Raw genomic sequence first — 18,486 nt, 5'->3', positions numbered from 1 at the left:
GGCTCCTGCGACTGCGCCAGGGTCTGGTTGGACGAACGAAAAGAGGCCTTTCCGCCTTAGCCCTGCATTGGCTACGATGCCTGAGTAGGCCCGCCCCTTCAGGTAAGCCGAGGAAAACCCGAGCCCGCCCGTTGGCTGACAGCGCGCCCCGCCCAAGGCCTCCGTGCTGATCGCGCCCCGCCCGCGGTCGGTGCGGGACTCGTTGTTATGACGACACGGCCGTAAAGCCGCCATTTTGGTGGTTGCGGCGCCTTGCGACATGGAGGCCGCGATGGCAACGGGCGCTGGGCCGGCGGGGCTTACGGCAGCCGTGCCACGGGGACAGGAGTGCGGCGCGGAGGCGGCCTGCGCGCCGAGCCCCTCGCCCGCCGCCTTCCTCGGCCTGCCCGCGCCCTTCGGAGACGAAGGTACTGGCCGGCGCGGGCGAGGGGTCTGCCGGGCGGGGGCTCTCCTGCGCGCGGAGGGCAGCCAGCGGCGAGGGCGAGGGCTCGCGCGCTCCGGGCGCGCCAGGTGCTCGAAGGGCTGACGGAGGCCGCGAGCGAGCGGGCAACGAAAGAAGCGGACAAACGCGGCCGGGCGCGGCGCGGCGCGCGGCCCTTTCCTTTCTCGCCGAAGCTTCTCGCAGGCCGCGCGCGCGCGGGTGCCCGGCTGCGCCTCTCAGCGGCCCCGAGCCCCGCCGGCGCCTCGGCCGGGGCCGTCCTGCGCCGCCCCGCCCGCCCGCCCGCCGCTCTGGCCCCCTCCGGGCGCGGTCTCCCCGGCCACCCCTGCTGGCCCGCCGCCTCTTTTGTGAAATCGTGCCGTCCTGCTGCTTAAAAGTTGAGGTTACTGCCCTGGCCTTTGCATTTCAGATGAAGACGATAGGCACAAATGTGGCCGCTGCCAGGCCGAGTTCACATCTTTAGAAGAATTTGTGCAGCACAAATTGCAAAAGCTTTGCCAGCGACAACATGACGCTACAGCAACGCCAGCAGCCCCGGCAAGTTTCCTGAGGCAGCAAGAACTGGATGAGCGAGGAGGTTGGCGGGCTTTGGGTGTGCTAGTTTGAAAATTCATTGAACATTTTTAAGAAATGCGGGGAAAATACTAGAATGTAGTAAAGCGATTTCAAGCTTTGATTATAGTGTAAGAAGCAGAGTAAAGAGCCTGGTAGTGTGTGGTACAGTTCAGATTTTGAGCTAAGAGGTAGAGAAGCAGTTTAAATTTTCTGAAACTAATTTGTTTCCTATGAAGTTTTCTTAGTTTAAAACTATTTGTAAATAACTAATTCTTTACTGAAGCTTACTGTGTCGTGTCAGGCAATTTCATCTGTGGAAGAGCCTATAACTGTAGCGCACATAGTGGTAGAGGCATCTCCAATAACAGAAGAAATCAGTGGTGCATCTGCAATTGTAGGTAAGCCCCCCACTCCTTCTGCCTTCCTTGTGTGTCTGGACGAAGGCGATTCGGATGTTACATAACAAGCATCTGAAACCGTTTTGAGCAAATCTTTTATCAAACAATGCTAAGTTGAACAGTCATGCAATGAGAGAAAAGGAATGACTAATTAAAGGCTGGGTTGTAATACACATTCACACAATTGTGGGTAAAAAGTGGTAGGACTGTTGTTACTTGAACTCATGAATTATCTGGAGCTGGGTGAGCACTAAGATAGTCAGGTTTGAACATGATACAGGATTGTTCAGGGTGGGAGAAACCAAACACTATAAAGTGTTCCAAGGGGTTGTCCAAACTGAGTGAATGAACAACAAGATGGCAAGTGAGGTTCAGTGTAAGCATACATAAAGTGAAGTGTACTACTTATGACCAGGTAAAAAATTCACTTTTATGTATACTCATTTCCAGTTTGAACCAGGTGTTGCTATTCAGGAAAGAGATCTTGAGGTTGTGGCTTAATAAACACATAAAATGTGGTTATACTGAAAAAGATTAATGTTTTGCTCGGGATTGTAAAGAAAAGCGATTATAATGCCTACTATCATAAAGTGCTTATGCAGTCTTTTTTGGTATTCTTTATATAATTCTGGTTGCTTGCTTATAATATTTTGGAACTTGAAAAGCTACAGGAAAGGGCAGCCAAAAGATGAAGTGGCAAGATGTGTCTTCCTTATGAGTGAATTTGCTGTTCCTTAGTGTAATAAACATGACAGTAGGATGTGATACTGTTCTATGAAATGCATGAAAACGCAGATTGAAATGCTTCCTTTACTATTTCAGAACTTGAATAAAATGATTTGTTAATCAAGTAGAATGGTGGGGGAAACACTTTTAAAGTTGTATAATATGTGGCACTTGCTCTTAGAAGATGAGATCCCTTTACTAGCTAGGAAGAAATGCCTTTAATCAGACGTTGACAGAGTTGCAAGTAGGAGGTCAGCAGTTCTGAGGCTGGGAGACTAAGGTCTTCAAGAGTGACTGACTTAGGCGTGAGTTAAATTCTAAAGACAGAATGAGCACTTGGCCTGGGATTCCATTTTGCTTTGGCCAGTCTTCCAGAGTGGTCCAGTGGAAAGAATGGAACTGTCTTGGAATCCTATTTACAGGTAGCGGGCACATCAAAGAAGTTATTGTAGCTGGCGACCATGTCTTTGAAGAGCCAAATGGCCCCTTTGACGGTGATGTTGGAGAGGAGCAGAGCACTCCCGGAGGCCCAGAGGAAGGGGCTTCTATGGAGCTCATCAAGGTTAAACTCTTGGTTAATAAAGAAGGCCGATATGTATGTGAACTCTGCCAGAAGACATTTAAAACGGTACGTTGGTGACCTGCAGTGGAGCACAAATGTTGGGGCAGAATAAATGATAGCGCATTATAGAGACAATTGTTATAATCTCCACAATTTTTGTCTGTGTCAGTGAAAAATTACTGCTGTACCTTGAAATCCCATGGCATGGCCCTGGTACCTTCATAAATACCCATTTCCTCTTGTGTTAGGCCAGCATTCTCAAAGCTCACATGATCACTCACAGCAGCAGGAAGGACTACGAGTGTAACTTGTGTGGAACATCTTTCAGAACTAAAGGGTCATTAATCCGGCACCATCGCCGTCACACAGGTGAGGGCTTACTGTGGCATAAACAGGATGATGTTATATATCAAGCACATCAGTGCTAGGGATGTGGTGTTCACCAGTAGAATTCAAGGGAAGAAAATCTCTACCAGTGGGACAGTAAGGCAAGGAGGGACATGAGGAAGGAAGCAGAGATGATCTAAGATGATCTCAGCAGATGAAGACTTTCCATGACTGGTCCTTGGTGCTTTCGCTGTTTGCCTTGCCATAGGGGGCCCCTCCGATTACCTGCGTTCCTCATATACTGTTGAGCTGGGTACTGTGATCAGATAATTCCACCTGGATCTGGTTTCTGGGCAGCTTGTGGAGATAAGCTGGGGAGGAGTGATCATTGAAGTGGTGTTAGTGTGCCTTGTTCTTGCACATAATGATTGTTTCTGATTTCCCTGTCTGTTTAGATGAGCGTCCTTACAAGTGCAAGAAGTGTGGGAAAAGTTTCCGAGAATCAGGAGCCTTGACCCGGCACTTGAAGTCCTTGACACCCTGCACAGAGAAAATCCGCTTCAATTTGAACAAGGAAATTGTTGTTAGCAAAGAGGATATAGCTGCAGGTGACTCCAAGGTTTATGGCCTGTCCTGCTCCCTTCTTCCCGGCAGTGTTCTCTGGTCATTCCGAGAGGGTGGCTGATTCGACTGCTGTTACTCTGGCGCAAGATGCATTTGGTGTTCGGAGCAGATTGTCCAGGGAGCATCCCTGGGAGAGGAAGTGAGGTGGAACAGGCTTGCTCTTGAGAGCTGGCATAATACGTTGGTGTGCAGATATGTGAGGGTCTCTTCAGATCCCTGTTTCTCTCTTTGGCAAATGTTGGCCGTTTGGCTCAGTCTGCATCACAAAGGCTTTGAAAGGAGAACATGAATGACACCCGATAGGCCATCATGTCACAAATTGCACAATGCTCCAGCGCTTTTTAGTGTACAGGCATGATGTGCAAAGCAAAATGGCAGATGAATAATGCTTGTGGGAGGAGTTCCACTCGGCTTTACCCTGGATCTCGGTCCCTAGGTTGGTTGATCAGCCACGATGCTGCACAAGCAAAGAAGAATATCTGGGAAATATCCTTTATTCAGATCTTGCCTTTGGGGCACCTGCAGTATGGCTAATACGGGTCTTCTTAATGTGTTGTTTTGAAGGTCTACCACAAGACAATGTTTGAGGTTCTTTGGCAAGTGTTTTCATTCGTGCGAGAGCTTAGTGTTACGTGGAGGCAAAAGAAGGCACTTCAGGGGTGGGTGGGAACAGAGGCATGTGGAGCCGTTCTTTGTCCTTGGAAACAAGGCTGCTTGCTGAGAGCTGCGTCCCGTTTTTTTCTGAAGGCCCCAACAACTCCAGCTCAGAAACCATTTCCTCCCTCGCATCTCAGTCTGTGGAGTCTTCACCTGTAATCCATCTAGTGACAGACGCAAAAGGGAATGTCCTCCATGAGGTCCATGTCCAGATGCAGGAGCTTCCAATCTCAGATGCGAAAACATTAGACCATGAGGTTAGTGCCACAGGTCTTGGGGAAACATTGGCATTTTATAGAAACAGTCATGCTTCTTTCTGGCTGTGGGCTTGGGTGTGTAAGAATTGTGTAAAGTATGCATGCTGATTAGTCTAAGAGTGTTGAGAAAATAGCGTTGGAGTTGGGGAGTAGCAATGTCTGTTTGAGAGAGAAGATTCTGCAGTAAACAGACCCTGCAGTAGTCACACGAACTGCTGTGTTATCTAAAACTGAGCGCCTGAGTGGTGTGGTGGTTCAGAGTGTAGGATGGATACGAGATCCAGGTTATAGTCTGCACTCAGCCATGGATCTGAGTGGGTGGCTTTGGGCAAGTCAGACTGTTAGCCCAGCCTACCTTGCAAGGTTGTTGTGAGGATAAGGTGGAGAGGAGAAGAACTATGTACGCCGCCTTGAGTTCCTTGAAAGGGAAAAGGCAGGGCTGGCAGTATTTGTGAGTCTCCCTTGCCCTGCTTGCGTGGCTGCTTGGCCTTAGTTTGACATTTGATACATCCCCAGAGTTGGATTGCATTCTAATATTAAAGATGTTTCCCCCTGGGGCCCCCGTGGGAATTTGTTGCTTTCCTTGCCCCGAAGTGGCTGCTGCTACTTCTCAGGAGGCAGTTTATGCTTCAGAGGAATAACAATTTTAGAAAGTTTCTGGGAAAGATTATGGTGATCTGTGGAATTCTGGGCACTGAAAAGGTGGGTCTCTTATTCCAACTTAACTACCATGGCTTCTGATTTTCTTTAGTCGACAAATCCTGAGGAGCTTGCTTCTGACGGAAATGACAAGAACTTGTTGAGAGAAGCAATGAGGAATTCTGGGATTGTAATAGAAAGGGCATCCATGGAGGAAGACACCACATCAGACGAAGCAGATACATCTGCTACTGCAGAGGCGCTAAAGAGCGAAGAGGTGGACACATCCGAGAAGTTGTGTGGAGAGCAGTATGTCGAGATAGCGCAAATAGAAGCTGTAAGTTCAGCAGGACAGCTGCTTTCCCTCTGGCTTCGAGCCTGACCTGGCTTTCCATTTGCCTTTGTTACCCTTCACACGACATACCCCAGCTCAGAGCTGTGTCTGGGTGAAGCACTTATGCTGGGCCTTTCTGTTTCATAGCCAGATGCAGAAATGACTAGTGAATGCAAGCGTCACGTGTGTCCCTACTGCAGTGAAATCTTCAGAGAGCACAGTTCCCTTGACCTCCACATCAGTGGACATTTAGGTAAGGTGGCTTCTGCCTATGTCTCAAGTTTTTCTGGCACACAGAGCTGGTCGCACTGCACCTGGACAGCTGTGCAGTAGATGGCTATTTATTTTGAGCCGCTGAGAAAAAAAATATTTTCTGTTTGGCACTGAGGAGGGCAGACCCCTTAAGCTTGCGAACTTTTCCACTGGAAAACATCTTGCCAATACTCAAGTTTAGAATCATAGAAGAGTAGAGTTGGAAGGGGCCACGAAGGCCATCGGGTCCAACCCCCTGCTGCTGCAGGACAGCAATTTACACCATCCCACTCAGGTGGCTGCCCAGTTTCTTTTTGAAAGTCTCCAGTGTGGGAGAGTCCACCAACTCCCTAGGCAGCTGGTCCCAGTGTCATATTGCTCTGACAGTGAGGAAGCGTTTCCTGATGTCCAGCCTGAATCTGGGTTATTTTGACTTGAATTGATTATTCCGTGTCCTATGCTCTGGCATCAGCTAGAAGAGATCTTGACCTTCCTCCTTGTGACAGCCTTTGAGGTAAGGCTGAACATGGCCAGTTCCCTCAGTCTCTCCTCACAGGGCAGTGTTTCCAGACCCTGGATCATTTTTGTTGCCCTCTGGACCCTTTCTAATTTTCCTGCATCCTTCTTAAATCTTGGTGCCCAGAACTGGACACAGGATTCCAGATGAGGTCTGACTAGTGAGGAGTCCTGTGTGTAGTCGTGTGAAGTGTAGCCTCTTCACAGGACTGAATTCCTTGGGCAAAGGCCGGCAGCAATATTTTTAGCTAAACATGTTGCAAACTTAAGAGAGCCATCGTCTTTGCTACAAAGCAGAACAATTATGAGCAATCCAAGAAAAACTTTTAAGCTATAAAGTTTTAGTTTTGGTTTTTTTCCCTCACTTGTCAAGCTTATGAAATACCCTCTTCCCACTTCTAGACTACAAACCTTTTACGTGTGAGGAGTGTGGCAAAGAATTCACCAAAGGCTACTTGCTGAAAAAGCATCAAGAAGTTCACGTGAACGAACGGCGGTTCCGCTGTGGGGAATGCGGCAAGCTATACAAGACGATTGCACATGTGAAGGGGCACCGGAGGGTGCACTCTGATGAGCGACCTTATCCTTGCCCCAAGTGTGGCAAGAGGTACAAAACAAAGGTAGGAATCCCAAAGGGAGGATAACCTATCCAGAATTGGCTTTTTTCCCTGAGCTGCAGTGGGGTTGCCGTGCTTTCTGTTGGTCTTTGAAACATCAAGTCCATCACGGTGCGGAATGGAGGGATGACTCTGGCTAAACTGCCTTGAAATGTTCCATCCTATGCTGCAATTCAGCCCCCAGTTTACAGGAGGAGGAGGGCAGTGGAACCGACTGGGAGACCACTGTGCAAAACGGCTGGAGGCCTCTTCAGATTCAGCCGGGGGCTGCATGATCAAGCCTGCTGAGTGGCAGTGAAGAAGCGAGACTTCCAGCGGCCATTGTGCATATACATGTGCGCTTATAAATTTGTAGCGAGTGTTTCACTCCAGCAGGTCCACCCTTAGCAGACAAGAAATCTCTGACTTAATGTGTGGTTTTGTTTTAACAACATTGTGTGAAAGGGAAAAATTGTTACTGTTTGGGTTGGATGAACTCTGGATGAACTCTGGTGGTATCCTAGAATGTAGAAAGATAGGAAGCTGTAAAACAACAAATAAAACCATTAGGCTCTCCAGACCTTGGAGTTTCCCTGGGCATGCCAAAAATTTAACTTGGACCTTCTCCATGCAAAGCACGGAGCTGCAGCACCTCCTACTGGGTGTATTCAAGCACTCCTGTTCTTCTTAACAGAATGCCCAGCAGGTCCATTTCCGAACCCACCTTGATGAGAAACCTTACGTCTGCCAGTTCTGTAACCAGGGGTTTCGGGAAAAAGGTTCTCTAGTCCGTCACATCCGTCACCACACAGGTGAGAAGCCTTTCAAGTGCTACAAATGTGGACGTGGCTTTGCAGAGCATGGCACTCTCAACAGACACCTGAGGACCAAGGGTGAGTAAGCATGTCCTTCGTTTCCTCTCAAAACAGTTATGGGCACATGGTAGCTCCCAAATAAAAGAGACTGTCGGGGAGGGCAGTGCCAGGTCGAATTTCCAGATATATTGTGGCAGGTAGTGAGCGAATAAAATGGTTTCCATCTTTTATCGGATTAGGTAGCTCACTGCTGCTCCCCATGATTAGCAAAATCAGAACAAATACTCCAGAACAGGCAAATGTACTTCACTGACTTTTATACAGTGCTTTCCGGAGGTCAGTGTTGAACTTGTGGCTAGCTTATTAACTGCATGAGCACTCTTCTCTCCACCCAGGTGGTTGCCTCCTTGCCTTGAAAGAAGCTGAAGAGGCGGCAGTGTCAGAAGACAGCCAGTCAGCTGACAGCTTGGCTGCAACTGTAATTTCTGAAGACCCCCCGACAGTCCTGGTGGAATTTTCTTCAGTTGTGGCAGATACGCAAGAGTATATAATTGAGGTAACTAAGCAGCACCAAAAGTGAAGAGCTGGTGCTCCTGCATTGCAGGTTTGGAGGAGGGGTGGGCAGGGGGTTTCCAAGGACCGGAGTGAAATCTGAAGGGGCCACTTCTGCATCCCTTCCACTGAACAGAATGGAAGAGACGTAGCAGCAGGAGACAATCCTCTGGCACTTTACAGCGTCCTTGGGGTTGTTGCCACCAAGCTAATGTTGCCTTTTTGGAATCTCTGCTCTCTCTCTTTAAAGACAGCTACTGAAGACATGGAGACCAGTGAAGCAGCTGAAATAATAGAAGGAACAAGACATGAGGTAGTTACTCTTGAATAATGTTTATTTTGGGTTTTGGTAATAAATGCTGGAAGGAATTCATAGATTGGTATTGTCCCCCCCCCACAAAAAAAAAAAAAGTGGGGGAAGTGCAGGGCCAAGCCACCTAGTACCAGGATTTCATGGTCTTTTCATTTGGTGGATCTTCTGGGAAAGATCTAGAAGTGGAAACTTGGATGCAAAGCCCTTGGGAAATAATCTAAGATGGACAGGCTTTGGAGCTCCTTTCTTCTCAGGCAGGAAAGCAGATCAAGAAGCTGCCTCAGACTACCCAGCTCAGTACTCTCCATTCAGACAAGCATTGGCTCTCCAAGGTCTCAGCAGACGAAGAGGAAAAACTTTTCTGACCCTTTTAACTGGAGATGCCAAGGATTGAACCTGGGACCATTTCCTACAGTAGAGAAGAGTATTCTGGGGTGGTTGTTTCTCCTGCTCAGTTTAGAAGGAAGAACTGAAGTTAACAGACTTGATGCTCCTCCCTGCTTGAAGGCCCATCTAGCTCTGAAAAACACGCGTTCCTGGCCTTGGCTTTCTGCCTGTCTTTATGGCCTTTTGGTTAACCTGAGGGATTTTGTGGGGAGAATGATCCCTCTCTGCAAGGGAGTGGAAAGCCTGGGTCTGGTGTTGGGCAGCACCCAGCCATAGCTGGGGTAGGTGAGAGTCCCGGGACTGCTGCGTGCATTTGGTTTCCCCACGAGGGAACGTGCAACTCCGGGTGGGAATAATGAAGCAACTCCCCAGCAACTCTGGAATAACAGAAGTCTGTGCTCTCCCCACATTTTACTCAGTCTTGCAGTGGGTTTCTGTCATGTCCTGCCTGGTCCTTTTAGCTGGGAATGCTGGGATTGAACTAGCGACCTGCCTGTGAAGCAGGTGCTTTGTAGTCTCACCTCCAGCCTTCTGGCAGAGCAAATAAATGTCCACAATTGTTTCCAACAAGGTGTTGTCTTCCAAGTTCTTGGCTGTTCTGATTCAGAGGAGCCCAGATAAGTTTCCAGTTTTAAAAGCCCCATTTTATTTTTCTTGTTCTGCCTGTCGTTTCCCAATGCTTTAGTGGCTAGAGGGGAAGATAAACTTTCCAACCTTTGGTTTAAAGAAGCAGGACTTGACAGACACCAACACGAAGTTCTTGCTACATCCCACCTGTCTTCATTACCCCTGCCCCCTCCAGCATCTCGTTTGTCAGGAGAGGGGTCCCTCCAACTGAACAGCAACTCAAGTGGGGAAGACCCAGGTGATGCCCTGCTTCCCTTAGAATTTGTGGGTGCAGTATCCTGCCCAAGTAGCTCCTTCCTCTAATCGCCCAGCACCATGAGCTTTGTAGGACAGAGCCTGCTCCATCAGCAGCTCCATGAGGTATTTCTCCCATTTGAGTGCCTTGTGTATGAATGAGGCAAAGCCTATCAACAGCAGGCCACAAAATTCAAGTGCTGACCTCTCCCTGTGAAGCTGAAAAGATACACAGTCCGTGGCCATTCACAGCAACTGGTGCCAATACGACTTTTCTAGCTTTTCTACGCTCATTATAGTAGGTCTTGGGCCTTAAGACCTCGATGGATAGGCTCAGACGTGCGGTTTTGCACTGGAATCCAAAATGAATTTGATCAAGGGGACATGTCAGGTCAGCAGTAGTGCTTTCTAGGAGGCTTGAACCCTGCTTCCAGAATGTTGCTATTTTGAATGTCCTTGCTGCACCTGCTTATCCGCTGTGAGTCATGGCTTTTTGGCTCCGTTGTTTGCAATTCTCCCTCTGTGCATGTGTGTAAAAGTTGTCAGCTGATGCATCTGGCAAAGTAAGCTCCAGTTTGTAAAAATGTTCTGTTGTCAGAAGTCCTTCAGTCTTGTGCACTTGCAGAGGCTGCCAGCTGCTGTGAAACAGCAGGGTTTAAGCCTGTGTCTCTCTCTGCTGTGCAGGTGGACAGTCACATAATGAAGGTTGTTCAGCAGATCGTGAACCAAGCGAATTCTGGCCATCAGATAATTGTCCAAAATGTCACTGTGGCAGAAAGTTCGGCTGTGACACCAGACGGTACAGATACAGACACAATTGCCATAGCAGCTCCCGAGATTCTCACCGAGCAAGTTGCTATGACACTGGCTTCGGCCATTGGTGAAGGGACTGTGCTGGCGACGGAGGGCACCAGTGAGGCCGAGGAGGCGACTGTGACTATGGTGGCATCTCAAGACATTGAAATAATGGAGCACACAGGAGAGTTTGTCATTGCCTCCCAGGAGGAGGAGCTGGAGGTTCAGACAGTGATTGTCTAGCACCACCTGTAGCCTCCTAGGAGTTGCAATGAGAGGAAGAGCCATAGCTGCACTTAATCTTGGGGGACTGCTTTGTGCACTGTCTGTGACACGAACAGGGAAGAGGCTCAGAGAGGCCCGTGCTGGCTGTGCATGTTCACTTGGTGTCCCATAAAACAGCCTTAAGGGCCAATGCATATGCTGATGCGCCTAAGGGAAGAGAGAGAGCTGAGCTCTTGGGATGTGCCTTACTGCGGCAAAGGGCTTGGTCGCTCTTGACAGACTTCTCGCCAGCTGCCAGGCAGTTGCCAAACAAAGCACTTTATCTTGGTTTAGAGGGGAAAAAAGGGGGCTAACTATCCTAGTGAGAAGCTTCTTATGGGACACTCCACTGCCCCCAAAATATGTGCAGGTGTCCAGAAAGGTTTCAAAATGCTTTAGAACACTGCAGGTTATTCTACGGAATATCCGGGAAGTGCTACAAAAGGGCCACACATTGTATATTTCTTTTGTAACCATGTAGCTTTTAATGGTATATTGTACAATTTAGCTTGTACATAATGTTTTAAATGCATATTTTTTTACATAATTCAGATGTAATAAAAAGAGTGCTATCAACTAGCTAAAGTATTCACAAATAATTTTAATGTCTCTTGGGCCAGATGCAGAGTATAATCCCTTGGGAATCTTCAGGACAATTTCATGAACTGCCTGTTGCAAAGGACCAGTTTTCTAATGTTGCCTTGAAGGCAGAGGCTTGTAGCAGCAACCAACTTCCTTCACAGCCAGCATGGGTGAAGGACCACAGCTGCTGCCTCTTCACCGCACTGCACTGGATGCACAGAGCACCTCTAAGGGCAGAGGCCTGTGTGCATCTGCAAAAGACACTGGATTGTGCCCTTAAGTTCTTAAGTTGCTTGCTCCTTTTGTCTGAAGGATGGCTAAAGACAGGTACAGTGCCAAAAATCTAAGCAGACATGACACTGGAAATTCATTCCCCTGGAATGATAGCTTCTACTCCAACTTCACTGTTGCACTTATGTGCTTGTTGGCACAACTGTATTTAGCTAGGTTCTTTGTGTTTAAATTAAAACTTGTTGGAAGAATTTAGTCCACTGGTGGTGCTAGAAAGTCATCACATCTTTTTTTCAGCATGGATTACAGGCCTCACAATTTCTGCTATGTTACCCCAGATCCCTCTAGAATAAATATTTTTGTAACCCCTGTGTCTGCTGCAATGGTGCAAACACGAACATTTGTATCTGCCTGATTTAAACCACTCATTGCTTGTCTGGTTGGTTAATGCAAGGTACAGCATGAAGCAAAAATAGGAGACCAATATAATGGAAAGAATGATGACAAAGCCAAGCATGAACACGATCCTAGGAAAGGTCAAGAAAAGGTACTGTAAAGAGAAAAAAAGAAATCTGGCTAAAGTTGAGTAATATCCAAACCAGCTGCCCCTTCCTAATCTTGTGTATTCTAGCTATCTCTATTCCTTCCAGCCTGCAATTACAGGCCACAGTTGTTTGTATCTTAATGTTGACAAAAACTAAAATCTGTACTTTCAATAAAGGCCAACTGGAAGTTTCTTCACTTAACCCTAATGTTTTCTGAGGGGGAGGGAGAGACAAATCCACATGCACTCCCAAGCTGATACAGGCTACCACTCTTCCTGATAAGTTTCATTAAATGTCAACATTTTAGCAGGCAGACTTATCCCCCAAACTGTACCCATGAAACCAAGTTTTTATAATGTTAGCTGATCCAGCATATCCTGCAGGCCACTGAAGCCCATTTCATAGTTCTGATGAAGTTAGATCCAGCCTATACCCTTCATCTACTATTGTATAAATGCATTCTGCTACAAATGAATTATACACTATTTACCTGTATAAGGAAGAAGAAATCAACTGGATGCTCCTGGCCCTGGTCATCAGCATAATATCCCAGCATCATATTTGACAAAGTTACCACCTGGACGAGGAAGCTGGCTGTTAAGATTGCCATGAAAACAGCCATGGAGGTCAAACTGAGAAGGTAGAGAAGGAAGTATCTGGTGTTGAAAGCACCAATACAGTTGTTGACCCAAACACAGTGATGATCAAAACGATGGACACAGCCACTGCACACACCTGTTCAAATCCAGAATATGGTCATGACTGTCTGGTTGTCAAGAAACCATAAAAGTTGATTAGAACTTGGCAGTAAAGCCAAGGCACATGAATTAGAACTGAATTTTAACAGCAACTTAAAAAGGGAACCTATTAAATTGATCATTAAAAGCCTGCCTTCCTTCAGCAGCATTAAAGCTAGCTCTGGTGATTAAATGGCAAAAGGCATAGAAGACCGTTCAAGCCTGAAGCATCTAAATCATAATTCATTATTTTCTGAACATGTTAAATACTCTTCAACACAACAGCTTAAATTCAAACAAAATGCAATAATGATGGAAGCAGGAGAAAGCCAAGATCACCAATCATCCACCAGTGAAAATAATCCATCAGTGTCAAGAGGAAAGTATTGCCCAATGAACCTCTTTGGGGAGAAAATCACAGTCTGGGAGCTACCCCAGAGAAGCTTCTGAGGAAGGCATTCTGCAACAAGTCTTCATGTGGGACCCAATCAAACTGGTTCCCCAAGGAAGGAATCACCCCGTCCCCCCAGACCACTCCCAATGGCTGTGTAACTGGGTTCAGAATTGGCTCGGCTGAGCTAACCAGAACCGCTTTTCTGCAACCCCTCCACCCAATTTACCCCTCTTCATTTAATGCATCCTAGGGGAGCGAGTAGGGCATTTGTTTGCTTAATTTTTGCAGCGAAGGGGGCTCCCTGCTTTTGGACAACATGACAACACACTTACTGCAGTGTTTGGCTCTAGCTGGTTTCCTCACTTTGCAAGTGGAACATTCAATGCCACTCTCAAACATCACACCGTCGTAGGCATAAGCATGGAGAAACAGAACCTGGTTGGACTTGGTTATGATACCTGCCAGGAAAGAATCAAACACTTCTGTCATGGAAATTCCCATCAACAGGACAGTGGGGCAGATCTTACAGCTAAAATTCCTTCCGGTCATCTGAGCTCAGATACAGCAGGGTATTACTGGTCAGAGCCATTGCCAGAAGGAGAGAAATACTTTCTAAGAGAAGCATTCTGATTTGTTTTCTTCCAAATTGCATCTTTCCCTTATCAACACAATTCCCTGCTCAAACCACTGCTGAAAAGAATAAACCACCTAAGAACAACTCCCCCAGATTGTCAGCCGTCAGCCCCCTTGAGGGCAAGCCAAGGAGCAGGTGCTTGCTTATTCAAAGAATGAAGCAGGTCACATTTGCACAATGTAGGCTGTACCAGAGACAGGAAGAGAATGCCACTTGGATTGCCCCCCACTTTTGCTTTGGCTATCATGACCACCTTGTGCAAAGAAATGCATCCAATTGCTGCCACAACTCTTCCATGGTTTCTCATCAAGAACATGTCAGATACAACTAGATGACTCTCCTGCCAAGCCAAGTATCAGGTAAGAGAACACACGTATTCTTGGAAATGTTTGTTTACGATGCAGCTGGATACACAGCCCTGTGAAGTGAGCCTGGAAAAACTGGGCATATTTAGCTTGGGAAAGAGAAGACTGGGAGATATGATAGCATTCTTCAAGTACCTGAAAAGTTGTTGCATAGAGGATGTTAACCCGCTAACCCTCACTATTAGAGTCGTAGGACAGTGGAACCACTTCGCTCGCGAGGCCACAGAAACAGTTCTGGAGGCATTCAAGATGCAGCTGGACAGCCACCTGTGATTGCTACATGTCATCAGGCTGTCTCCAACTAATGGCTGCCCTACGAATGAATGCCCTCTGCTCTTGTAATCGCAAGACTATGGCTTCCTTTACGGGATCAATCCCTAAAATTTGGTAGGAATACTTTAACTTGGACTGCTGCATTGAGCAGGTGGTTGAACTCGATGTTCTTACTGGGTCATTCCAACTTTACAGTACTATTATTCTGTTACTCTATTAATTAAAAGCAGAGGATAAAAAGGACTTTTTCACCTAGTGCCAGAAAAACCCTCCCTGGAGAGAGAGTTCCAAAAAAGAGGGCAGCAACCTGGAAAGGCCCTTGCCGTCGTCACCACCATCCTTTCTTCAGGCAGCCAGAGGACTTTCAATTACTTCTGCGCTGCATAGCCCCACTGACGTAGAGGCAGGCGTTCCTTTCACACAGCCTGAGTGCTGGCCATTTAGAGACAGCTGGAACCTTAGAGGGAATTTCACAACTTGTAATTATGCTTGGAAATGCATAAGTACTTCGTGAAGATGTTTGAGAGCTGATGAGATGTGTTGGCACCAACTGGTTCAAGTGAAGTCTTGGAACTGTATTCTGACCTAGATGAAGTTTCTGAAGCATCTTCTAAGACAGCCCCATGGACAATGTATTCCAAACCATGTAATTCCCCTCCAGCCTTTGACCAAAGGAATGGCTAAATGGTTGTGGCTTGAGATCTCAGTTCAGCATCACCGCACATACGCAAGAGCTCCCTGGCAAAAGGCAGATGAAGTCTGTGACTACCACACATGTCCAGACACCAGCCAGTCCAATCCATATCAAGTCCAGTGTACTGCATGCACAGGTGAGGAGATAACACTGGTGAAATACACTGTATGACACAATGCTCATTTCTTGCAAATCCTACATGGAAAATTAGGAGGTCAGGGATAATTCTGATCTAGACATTTCTCATTAATCTTAGTTCTCAGTCTAAGTGAGAGGATGTATTTAGTTTGGTGGAGAAACAATCACTCACAGGAGCCCAGCAAGAGTCTGAAGTTGCTCAGTTCACCATTTTATAAGCTAGGCCAGCTAGGGGGCCTCACCCCATGGTGCAACAGCTCAGATTTCAGATAAAATGCATCTTACCAGGATTTGTCTTGGAACACAAAATGAAGAAAACCATATTCATAGTCAATAGCAGGTAGGGCAGCAGGAGAAGGGAAGTGCTGTACTCCAGCTCCTTACAGTAGCCAAACACTTCCCAGGTGTACTCGCCATATACCATAACTTCCAAGATCAAATGCAAGACCACAAATAAATAGTTTCTGCAGCAAGAGAAAAGAGATGCATTAAAGGAGGTTGGTCCACCAGTAGGAAGTAAGAAAGTCCTGTGATACTTTGGCCTAGATCCTACAGCCTACAGCCTCTGGTGTAGCAGAAGGGAAGTCCTGTCGCACCTCGCACTGCTCCTGTTGCAAACAACTGTGACTTGAGCAGGATCACCCAAGCAGTCTGGAAAGGAAGGCACAGGTCAGAGGAATCCAGTAAAGTTTAAGGATCAGCACTGCCACCTAGAACAGTGGTGATTTTGAAGAGGCAAGTGGCTATGCAGGCAGTCTTAGACCCCCGAGCAGCACAGAAAGGGTGGACAGACTTTCAGAAGCTACCCTGCAAATCTGTGGTGATCCCAAAGCCTATTCATGCTAATGAGCAAAGACAAGCAGAACAAATGAGAAATACCTGGTACAAAAGAGTCCACAAAGCAGCCTCTGGGTAGCTCCTTGGACTTGGGCTGGGATTACGCACGCAAGCACCTGCCTCGATGAAGACGCAGCCACAAATATTAAAAGAAAATGGGTGGGTCAGACAAAGTAACACCATCTATGTATACTTCTTTGCACGCTTGTGGCAGAACTAGTGCCACCAGACAGAATCCTAACTTTGTCTTGAAACTGAAAGCATTCAGCGGAACAAACATGTACTTCTTGGTCCTGTCCCAATTTAGGATGGAAATTACTCCTGATGAAAGTGAACGAAGAAAATGCAACAGCAATTTGTGACTCTCAAGGTGCTCTGGTTTACAAGTCCCATCAGCTGAGTCAACAAGTAATCCACTTCTGACATATTTTGGCAACAGAAAAGCACCTCCATTTCTTGTCATGAAACTGAGTGCCACCGACTAAAAACTTCTACGAACATGCAGCATGGAAACACAAGAACAGCTGGACGAGTCGATTACGTTTTGTGTAAGTTAGCTACTGGAAGCAAGAAACAGAAAACAGTGTGATGGAAGAACTGCCAGAAACAGTGAGGGTGAATATCATTCTTTTTCATTGCTAGGAACATGAGGTTCAGACCAACACAGCATACCAGAGAGACTTATGTGATTAGGCTGCGGGGAGAAGGGAGACTCCAGAACCCAATACAACTACCTCTTACTTACCAGTGTTATCCGAGTGATAAATCTTGAAGGAGAGCTTTGCATCCTTTGCATACAGATAATGGGAATGGTCAGCAGAACCAGAAACACATAAATAAGGAACAGAGTCAAAAAGTCCATCATGCCCTACAAAATCCAAAAGCAGTTTATCAGTAAGCATAGCGCAGCACAACTCTAACATGAGCCGGTTTTAGATTTGTACACTGTGAACCGACAGGTGAACCGGGAATGAGGCTTGCGGCCATTTGCATGCCCAGCTTTGTCACTGATATCGTGGCTTGCCAGATTAATTTCCTAAAAAACTGTATGTTAACAAACCAGGATAGCAGTTGGTGCTGGATCTGCAAAAGTGAGCACACAATTCATTCCAGGTCTGATAAACTGGGATCCTGATCTCACTGTACAGCAACAGGCTGTGCTGTGTTATATTATCATGTACCACAAACACCCTTTAAGGCTTATTATTCCAGACAGTCCAAGCGAACCCGCTTGTCACATCACGCCATTTCCTTGGGAAGGGCAGCATAATTACTAGGCGCAGTAAGTATTTCCTTTTACTGCATTTTTAGCACACGCTCAGCGCCAGCCAGCAGTGTGCGCTCGCACACAGCGTTTCCCACTCCCGGGGGGGCGGGGGTCCTTTTGTTCAGGGCCTCCCCCAGGCCACTTCACTGCGCTGCGGCTTCTGGTGACGGAGCCACGCTGGATCTGACCTTCTAGTCCCGCGTTCCCTTTACGCGGCGGTCAACCAGCCGCCCACGGGACCCCTAGCAGGCCCGGGGCGCAACACCCCTCCGGGCCAAGCCCCCCAGCGGCTGGTGCGGCTGCACGGAGCTGCCGCACGAGAGGCCTTCTCCTCGAAGAGCGTGGCCGTCTCCTTGGACAGCCCTCCGACCTGGCGCCCGCAGCGCGTGCCCGGGTTTGCCGGGCGCCGCGGCCAGGGGCCCCCGCCTGAGGGCGCGCGGCGCGGCGCGGGCCGGCCTGCCGCCCTTCCTCTTAGGGCGGCCGCTCCGGAGACCCTCGGGCCTTCGAGTGCGGCGCGGCGGCCGCGGAGCCCGCCCGCCCGACCGAGCTTGACGGCTGCGGTCTCGGAGCTCGGGGAGGTCGCACAGCGCGTTGCCTAGCAACAGCGCCCCGGGGCCCACGCACCGGAGCGAGCGGCTCCTGCTCACGTGATTCCAAGGGCGGGCTCCGCTATGGCAGGCACGGGGCGGAAGTGGGGGCGGAAGTCCAGGCCGGCGGTCGCCAGGGAAACGCTCGGGAGAGAGGCCCTGGCCTGGTATTTACCTGTCGGTCGCTCCGACTATAAACAGGGAAACGTAACATGGAAGCAGAGCGAGTCCACGGGGGCCTTTGGGGCCATCCAGTGTGACCCTCGGCTCCAGCCGGCTGCACTCAGGACGTACCTCCCAGGTGCATGTCGACAAGCGACCCTGTGGGCCAAA

The 18,486-nt window shown here is 48.1% G+C and overlaps 2 protein-coding genes across 4 annotated transcripts; one reads left to right on the top strand and one right to left on the bottom strand.

The window, feature by feature from the left end:
- Nucleotides 1-242: 242 nt before the first annotated feature.
- Nucleotides 243-11,448, top strand: E4F1 (E4F transcription factor 1). Of its 3 annotated transcripts, none has more exons than XM_044452633.1 (14): nucleotides 243-407; nucleotides 849-976; nucleotides 1,296-1,392; nucleotides 2,541-2,746; nucleotides 2,929-3,049; nucleotides 3,463-3,615; nucleotides 4,379-4,545; nucleotides 5,297-5,521; nucleotides 5,666-5,771; nucleotides 6,689-6,906; nucleotides 7,577-7,775; nucleotides 8,093-8,253; nucleotides 8,500-8,562; nucleotides 10,495-11,448. In XM_044452633.1, the coding sequence occupies exons 1-14, from the start codon at nucleotides 260-262 to the stop codon at nucleotides 10,846-10,848; spliced, it is 2,346 nt and encodes a 781-aa protein (XP_044308568.1). In that variant the 5' UTR covers nucleotides 243-259; the 3' UTR covers nucleotides 10,849-11,448. The 3 variants fall into 3 exon arrangements, with proteins under 3 accessions (XP_044308568.1, XP_044308570.1, XP_044308569.1); XM_044452635.1 differs by having other exon boundaries at nucleotides 395-407; nucleotides 849-1,016; XM_044452634.1 differs by having other exon boundaries at nucleotides 395-407; nucleotides 849-1,031.
- ZDHHC4 (zinc finger DHHC-type palmitoyltransferase 4) lies at nucleotides 11,331-18,244 on the bottom strand. The gene is made up of 7 exons (XM_044452636.1): nucleotides 18,191-18,244; nucleotides 17,045-17,167; nucleotides 16,342-16,415; nucleotides 15,748-15,926; nucleotides 13,691-13,816; nucleotides 12,718-12,962; nucleotides 11,331-12,232 (listed from the first exon to the last, which is right to left on the bottom strand). Exons 2-7 carry the CDS (start codon nucleotides 17,162-17,164, stop codon nucleotides 11,963-11,965), a joined length of 1,014 nt encoding a protein of 337 aa, XP_044308571.1. The 5' UTR covers nucleotides 17,165-17,167; nucleotides 18,191-18,244; the 3' UTR covers nucleotides 11,331-11,962.
- Nucleotides 18,245-18,486: the final 242 nt, after the last annotated feature.

This window comes from Varanus komodoensis, unplaced genomic scaffold (assembly GCF_004798865.1).
Source record: "Varanus komodoensis strain SLA01 unplaced genomic scaffold, ASM479886v1 scaffold73, whole genome shotgun sequence".
Classification (NCBI taxonomy): Eukaryota; Metazoa; Chordata; class Lepidosauria; order Squamata; family Varanidae; genus Varanus; species Varanus komodoensis.
This window is presented reverse-complemented; position numbering and strand designations above follow the sequence as displayed.